Here is an 8,862-nt window from a genome sequence, read left to right on the forward strand (position 1 = left end):
TTAGTGCTCTGTTTCACAAAGTGTGCTCTAAAGTATGAAAAGATGTTACGTTAAATGCAATCTCAGTGGTTAAGACAGCACACAGCCTTTTCCTTAGACTCAGGAGTTTCACTTGTAACTTTCCATGTGACATTAGTATGAGAACAGCGATTTTACTGATAAAATGTCAGTGCAGTTAATGTATTCTCAGTAGTCTTCATGAAAACTGCTGAGTGAAGAAACCCATCCGCAAGTCAGAGTAAGCAGTAGTTAGTCACTGATGTGATTTGTAGAGAAATATTTTAAGAAAACGACTGCATTTTATTAGGCTGAGCAAACACAGGAGCTCAGCATTACTCCCTGTTTCTCCCTGAGCGCAGGGCTCTTGTTAATCAGTTCTATTTGTGGACCAGAGGCATGCATTTTTCCCCTGGAGTATCACAAAAAAGGCCAGTCCTGCAATGTCATCCAATAACTGAGGTCTCCAGGGACACCAGCCTGTCCACATAGGCACAAGCACAGGATCAAACCTTTGCTTAAAAAGCCTAATGATAATAATGAAGTAAATAATAAAAAGAAAAATGCAAGCTTATGGGGTCTTCCTTGGTGGCTAGAAACCTAGCTGGACCTTTGGTTATGTCTGAAACAAACACATAATTTGAGTAACCTAAATTTCCCTGGAAGTACTGAAATGTAAGCACAGTAGCAGAGCATTTTTGAAAAAAAAAAGTATGCCACAAGTGGAAAACTGATTATTCAGAAAGTGAGTCTCATCATAAGGAGGAAGTATGGTTTCTGGAGATAGGAAATGGGTAGATGAAGACGAGTTGCTGACCGTCAGAAAACTCAGTTCTAGTGAATTTTAAAGGCCTGGCAGACATTCTGTGCTTTTATGGATGTTTTGATTTGGAGGAAGACTAATTAGCATCAGAATATCATCATTCCACATGTCTGGCATGAAGCGTTTCAATTTTTCTTTTTAAAATAGCACGGGTAATATTGCATCTTTTTTTTTCAACATTAAATTAATCTTTCTCCCCAAACAGATTCATTAGAATGGAAACAAAGCTAAGTTAACGTAGTTGAGTTCTTAGGAGACAGAAGTCTATCATAAGCCTGTCCATCCCTAATCCTTAAAAGACACTAACATATTCCCATTTGGTCTTAGCATCACAACTTTTTCATGTGAAGATTGGTCCTGACTGAGGTCTGGTGTAATTATTATACAGATGCAACAGACAATTAAGGATGGAGTTTATATCTGCTTAGAAGGTGTCTATACCTTCCATAAACTTGCCAAAGCAAGCTGTGCTAATCTAAACACAGATTGTGCCCTGAGAAACCCATACAAGTATAGTGCCAGAGTATAGTTTGTGAACCAGAGAACTTCTACAAGTCAAATTAAATTGAGCTGCTTCCTGTTGAAAGGTTTTATTTGCCTACCTCTCCCAGAGCAACATGATTCCCAGCCTAAAGGATTTATTTAGGTTTTTGCCCAAGTGTACTTCCAAGAGCACTGCTGTGGAATTGAAATTCGTTGTCAAAGCTTCCTCTCAACCTTCTTTTAGCCCATTGGGAAATGCCGATTCACCAAAACTGGAATTATTGACAGGGAAGGATCTGTTCTGAGAAATGTTGTAAAGGAAGGGAAACAAAAAGTCATGGAAATACCCTATTTCAGCAATTCCCAAATGAAGCTTCCCTCCCCCAATTTTCCATCTAGAAATTCAATGTAGGAGGGAAGAAATAACAGAAATAAGATGAAGCTGCTCAAGAGAATTAAAATTAGTTGTTTGGACTGAACCAAACTGATTTATTGTTTGTGAGCCTTTAGGATATCATGCCATTCACAATAATAAGATTCTCTTCACCCTATCTGTCCCAGTACCTCATGTTCTCATCCTTTTCCTTTCTTTCCTCTCCTTCTCCAAACTTGCCCTAAATCTAGGCTTCTGTTTTTGAGAAGAGACAGAATTTACATTCTAAGATAGAATAATGTCCCTGTTTACCCTCAATCTGAAATACCACAGTTTCCTGTGATAGAGATTACAAATTTCTATTGCCAGCATAGAAAACAGTGCACATTTGCCAAATGGTTCTTCATGTGACAACCTTTTTAAAATGAGAAGACTAGACAGACTGGGATGGCCAAAGCAAGATGCTGCTTTTTCGTCATGGGCAAGATACCCGAATGCTGAGGTGCTGAGTTTTCCCACACACTTCTCATTCATCAGAACTCCAGCGAAAATTTAATCACAGGTTTCCAGAGAATTCTTTAGCAGATAGACATATTTCTCCACTAAAACTTATCACACAATAATTTGGGGAGTTTCTTTCTGTGTAAGATCCATCCATAGACATTATTTCAGTGTGTGCCTGTTTTGTCACCAATAGTGTAATGTGTTAGCTCTTTAGCCCTGTTGGCCAATGCATGCAGAAATGATGATGTCACTGTCTGCCTAAAAATGAGCAATTGTCATAGGGATGACACTGGTAAAACTCTTTGCAAGAGTCTTGGACAAGTATCCTCTTTCATATACACCTCTTACAAATACAGATATGTTTTGCTCATCTCTTTTGTTCTCTTCCTCTTCTCTCAAAATGGGATGTTCTCAGAAGTGCTGATTTGACTCCCTTTAATCACATTTTGCAAGCAAGAACAGCTCTTACCAGAAGCTAGGAAATACCCCTTCCCAGTCAACCTTGCAATTCAAGGCCAGCCAGCACCAAGCCTGTTCCACTGAAGCAAGCAGAAATAGTGCTCATAACACAACTGGCAGAAGCCCCAGAGTTGATCTGAGAGAGAGCAGGATCAGGTCATGAAAACATCGTAAAATAAAGATTAAAAAAACCCGTAAAATCTTGCCAGTGACAAAATTGTTGAGCTTTTTTGTGCTTTGTACTGCTCATGCAGTAAGGTCTGGAGAGAGACAGACCTTTTTATCTGCATTTCGTTTGTGATCATGAACACCAGTAAGCAAAAATTCAACACTATCATCCAAAGCTACAGCTAATGCGAGTCAGCACCATTCCACTACACTTAATACAGGCCCTGTCATTTTATACTAATGAGCTTAGGCAATTTATGTAACTCCACAGATTTTAAAAACAGCAACAAAAAAACTTGTTTGGAAAAACAATAAACATGCACTTTAGATTTAGGAAAAATACAAAACTGAAAACCAGTGTAATGACCCTGCTTTTGTGTGCTGGCTAATGGAATAGGTCACACCAGAAGTTAAAGTCAGGATTAGGCTAATTTCAAAGCAATTAGCTATACCCTTTTCACCAGCAGTTGAGGGTTCAAATCAAGACCAGCTTGTCATTTCACTTTTTTTCCTGTTAAAATTTGTTTCACAATTTCTGCTCTACATCTTCAAGACTCACAACCCAAAGCTTGCATAAATCTTGTTGAAATAGTACAACCTCAAAAGTGTAACACCCATTTTCATTACTTGTTGTTATTTACATTACAATACCACAGGGGCATTTTCTAAGACTGGACATCTACTGGTGAGGCACTTCACAGCCACATTTAAAAGTTTCTGTTTAAATGCCTGAGCATGCCAAGTTAAGCATTCTTAATCTAACACACCATGAATCAGTGACATCTGGACATGCTGTAGCACTGAGAGCACATACAGGTACAGCAGAATCCTTGTAGGTATAGGCCTTGGACAACAGATGGACATAAAGTGTAGGAGAAAATAAGCAGGTGTTTTAAATTTGAAAGCAACATCAAGAAATAAACCTGTTCTGTGTCAGGGTAGTACTTATCATGTATTATCTTCACACATCTGAATATCTAAGAAAATTCTCTCGTGAACATCTGCTCAAGGGCAAGCAGAAGTGTCACTGTGTTGATGCAGCATTTCTTTGCACAGCACAGTAGAGCTGATAACTCCCTCAGCCCAGAAAATTAATATAGTAATTTCTGTTGATTTCCAATTGCCTTGCAGAAACATTTTGACCCATAGCACTAGAAACAACTCGTAGGTGCAGCTACAAGCCCTGTGCATTAGAAGAAATGCCTCTACAGGCTTCTTCTCCTCTCTTTCAGCTTGTGAGGCTTGATCAAAGCTCTTCAACAGTTCAGTCTCGGCAGAAAATACTATACTAGAATATTTTATAGTGGCCCAATGTTCATACATTATTTAGGTTAAAATAAAGTGTTACAAGTTCATAATCTAAGACCTGTAACAATTTACAAACCCAAACATTTATCAGAGCAAGTATCCTGAGCACACGTGAGAGTGAAACTCCAACCTTTACTAATTGCCAGCAGGGAAACACACTGTATGGCATCGTATGTAGCAAATAAATAAGTAGAAACATGTTTGCTTGTTTTTTCAGAGCAGACAACAGAGAGCGATAGAAAGGTAACTCTCAGGAAATTCATTATCAGTCACTGGAAATCTTGATGCAGCTTGTAAAAGACGAGAGTGTAAACACTGTGCTCTCTGTAAAAGGGACAGAGTTTTAGCCAGCTAGTCAGGTTCTTTCACATATGTAAATTACTTTAGAGAGTCTGTTTTTTAATCCAACCTTCTTGCAGTTCAACTCAGCCACAGAATCTTTTCCAAGGAAAAATACCCAACATTAAAGCAGACACACCTGGCTTCTTAAGTGCATGCAGCAAAACAGAAAGAAGGGCCAAGAGGTGTTTCACTGCGTGATCTGACATCATTCGATGGCTCCTGCCATCTTGCAAAAAGCTAGGAGTTCAAGAGAGTAGGGTTGGGGTTTTCTTTCCCTTAACTCTCAACTCTCTCTGATAATAATTTTCCCATTTCCTCTGTCTATTTCCATACAAGCTGAGGAGAGCCCAGGTGACTGTTACATATCCATGTAAGAGGATCAGGAACAGAATTTCAACAATTAGAGTTTTATATTAAATTTACAGAAATACTTTACAACAGAAAACAAACATGATTTTTTTACTTACTTACATTTTGATTTATTTTTCCCATGTCCAAGCTTTATGACAGCCCCATTTTATGCACCACCACTTGGCCTCATCCAGGACAGAACTCTTCCCAGGGTAAAGCAGTTGATGGGCAGTAGTCCATCAGCTGCTGAGTTACCCATGGGGTGAAGAGGAGGAAATATGTTTTAATACAATTCTTGATCCATATTTAAAATACATATATAAGATTTGCCTCACATGCCTCTTGTTTTGCACTTTTAAAAAGCACTGATCTATTTTAGAAGCAGTCAGCAGGCATCAGGTTCTTGGGGTTAAGAGGACGTACTGGGAAATACCAAGCTGCCCTTTTCAGGTCCCCACAATGCCTGTGATGTGGTTGGGGCAAGTTGTAGAGGTGGAACATATCTCTGCTTCAGTTCTCTCACCTGTAAAACTTGCTTGTTTCCCATCATTCTGCCTATCAGGCATTGGCAGTTCATGGGAACAGGCCAAATTCTGCCCTCCCACAATATTGCCATAAATTCAGAGTAATTCTCTTTGCTTCAGTAGGTTTATTTGCTCTTTGTCCTTGTTAAACAATGTAAACTACAGTGTTGTGTATCTGCTGTATGCACGAGAATGGTCTTGTTGCTGCCTTAGTTAGGAATGTTCTCTACTGAAGCCTGACATGCATTTTAATCCTAGAAGAAACAGAATGTTGGTTTTTTCCCCCCTATATTTAAGGAGGAGGGATTTAATGAGCCACAGGACTGGATATTTTGTAAAGTACATGCACATTCAGCTCTTTTTCTTGGTTAGGAACATGCCATTGGCATGGAAAAGGCCCAAGTAATTGCTTTTGGAAGAACATGGTCTTCAGCAAGAACAGAACAAACTTTCTGCTCACTTGTCTTTGTTTTGCAGTACTGAAAGTTTGAAGGCTCATTACATGTTTCACCAGAGCCAAACCTGGTCCCTGTTAGTTGCTTTGCATGGATTAAGTGGTTAACAATGTTTTGAGAATGTTGGGCTAGATAGTTTGTGGGAACACCATCTGTTTCCTTTAACGCGTAAACAAGGAAAATTGCTGGTTTGAAATGCAGGATTATTTAAACTTGGATAGCCACAGGCATTCTTAAAAGAGAAGAGGTAAAAGGAAAAATAATCCTCATGAGGTATGAAGTTCAGTGACATTTGTTAGAAAATAAATTCCTGTTCTAGAAGTGGGAAAAGGGGGAACATTTCCTTCTTTTGGAATTCCATCTCCAAAAGTAAACTGCCATCAAACATTCAAAACCATAAAAAATGGTTCAACAATACACTGAAAGGGCTGAGCATCCCATTCAGAAGCAGCAAGTTCATTTAATATATTTATGGGTGAATGTACAAAATCTTAAGTTAGTTCTGACTGGGTTTGGTACCTTTCTAACTTCATCTGCCCAGAAATCTCTGTCTTCCTCATACAGAAGAAGCAGTGCAAACGCATGTTCTGACATCCCATGTGAGGTCATGCCTTGGCAGCAGAAGAGTAAGAACAAATGCTCCACATTTTCACTTTGTCAAGTAGTGTGGGTATTCTTTTAATTACTGTTACAAAATGCTTTGGTGATGAGCTGCTTCTGTTCTGAATTGACCAGGAACGAGCAGTTCAGAGTCATGTTCAGCTTAATAAGAAGTGTTGGAAGGAAGGAGGAGTGGAGGTACAAAAGGAAACATTCTTGTACTCAGTACAGACCAGATTAGCCTCTGCAGGGGATTTTATGATGAAATCACTAACATGTTGTTACTGGATAATAATCCTCTACACAGGAAAAACATACCTAAGTCACTGGGAGAAAACAGTTGTCTTTCATGTTATCAACAAACCATGGTTGTTGCTGGATTTCTTAAAGTCGTATTTTCTGTTCTTCATATAGCTTTTTCAGAAGCCTAAAAAAGGAGCAGACATAAAGGCCTTTGATGCATTTTTATTTGGAAAATAAATGCTACCTTAAGTAGAGTGCACTGCTAAACGCAGCCCTGCAGCTCAGGTCTTCTGTCCACAGTCTCCTGTGCAGACAAGCTATACTCATGAATGCCCAGAATCAGGTATTTCATGTTTTAACCTCTCACTTCCTTTGAAAAAAGCGGGAAGTACCCAGAGCAGGGGTTTGTTTCAACCAAATAAAGGAGTGACCCTGCTTGACCACCACTTCAGGTTGGTCAGGTCTGGGAAAAAGCAAAATTGTCAAAAAAAGTCCTGCAGAGCTGAGTGACACTGGCTTCCTTCATCTGGCCAGGCTATCTTTAGTGTAGTTTTTTTGGATTGTATCATAGCACAGCAAATAAAACCAGCAACTTGGTAGTACTGTAAACTTTTCATATTGCAAATGGTATGTCAGCCTCCTGCAAAAAATGGGAAGGGTCTCTAAAGATGAGCTACAAGAATAACTGCAGCTGTGTGATACTCCTGTATGCAGTGTGAGGGAGAACTTCTCTGCAAGTTCTGGGCATGAGCATAGCTTCCCTTCCATGTATGTTCCAGGCTCCACAGTGCAAGGATATCAACTGCTTTGCAACCAGGCCTTCATTTTACAAAAGCAATGTTCACCCATACCAACCATGTTTACCTATAACAACCAGAGCAATTGGTTTTACTTGTGTGTACTTAGGGACATGGCTTAGTGGACTTCAGCAGCGTTAGTTTTATGGTTTGACTCATTGATCTTAAAGGTCTTTTCCAACCTTTTGTGATTCTATGCCTTATTACCTGTGCTACTTGGATCAGCACCTTTTTTTTTTTTTTTTATTAGAGCCCTGTGACTTTCCTCATGGAGATAATTCTGTGAGCAAGACGAGAGTGGTGATGTCTTGTATCCTGAATGAGTTTACTAAGAGGATGGGTAGGACAGTTATTGCTGAGCCTGCCTGAAGGTGCTTCTCTTCAGTGCTGTGCAAACCTTTGAGAACTAAGGTGCCACAAAGCTTCTACAAAGGTGCCATACGTTGCCTCTATGGGCAGGACTGTAAGAAGCATCACAGATATGAGGCCTGGAGGAGACATGGTCAAATTTTGCTCCTGCTCTGGATTTAGGATAGAGTTCAGCTCCTGGAATAGAACACAACTGAGCAAGCAAGGGATTATAAAAAGTCTGACTGAGGGACCAACATCTGTCCTTTCAGAGCCTGACACAGCCCACTCCTGCTTTGTCCAGCCAGGCAACAGTCATCAGGTAGAGCAGATCCAAACTGCAGTGGTGCACCAGTTGTCTCCACTTCCAGCACTGTGTGGGGCTCCTGGCTGCCCGCCATGAACAGTCTGTTGTCTTTTTCCTCTGAGATGGTCAAGCAATTTCCCAGCACATTAGCAAGTGGCCCAATGTCACAGTGTTCACAGCAGCAGAAGGGCTCATGGAGATGGGCTACCCAGGAAACAGTCCTTTTGTTTTTACTGTACATTGTCTATTCTCCCAGAGGATCACTTTTTGAAACACCCAGTGACTCATTATTGAAGCAGCTCCATGGTTTTAATTTTGGAGCCCCTGGAAGGAACCTCTGAGTAAACATTGCTTAAAACCAAGTCCTTCTGTTCTTGGCTTGGGTGGAAAACATTTGACTGGCAGCACCCAACTGGGAAAAAAACCAGGGATGCAAAATATACATGGCAAACTATGCTATTCTGATCACTAGCCCTCACTGGCAGAAAAAGCATGAAGAAGTGATGTTGATACAACATAGAATTTTCTCAAACAAAATAATGTCAGTATTACATGAGAGTGGCCTGGGAGAGAGAACGTTTGGAGTGACCCATTATGGGAAGCTTCCAGTAACTTCAGAAAGAACTTCCTTAAAAGTTTTGTCTGTAGATACCTTTTACAATGCAGTGGGTAACTCCGTGGGAGAGGAACGAGCTCTCATAAATTCCATACATTTTTAGATTATTTTAAAATAACTCTTATGTATGTAAGCCCTATTAACCCCACACCAAATTCAGCAGG

The 8,862-nt window shown here is 40.0% G+C and overlaps 1 protein-coding gene across 2 annotated transcripts in view; it reads left to right on the forward strand.

Moving 5' to 3' along the window:
- Positions 1 to 8,862, forward strand: part of NEDD9 (neural precursor cell expressed, developmentally down-regulated 9) — a 21,625-nt gene that overhangs the window by 5,617 nt on the left and 7,146 nt on the right. Inside the window, exon 1 of one of the 2 annotated variants that reach the window (XM_009073914.1) lies at positions 6,056 to 6,067. The exons of the other annotated variant lie outside the window; for it this stretch is intronic. Within the exon in view, the coding sequence (XP_009072162.1) occupies positions 6,056 to 6,067 (12 nt within the window). Of the gene's footprint in view, positions 1 to 6,055; positions 6,068 to 8,862 lie in introns of those variants that run through there. 2 annotated transcript variants of the gene reach the window in all.

The sequence above is a fragment of the Acanthisitta chloris genome, unplaced genomic scaffold (genome assembly GCF_000695815.1).
Source record: "Acanthisitta chloris isolate BGI_N310 unplaced genomic scaffold, ASM69581v1 scaffold10554, whole genome shotgun sequence".
Lineage (NCBI taxonomy): Eukaryota > Metazoa > Chordata > Aves > Passeriformes > Acanthisittidae > Acanthisitta > Acanthisitta chloris.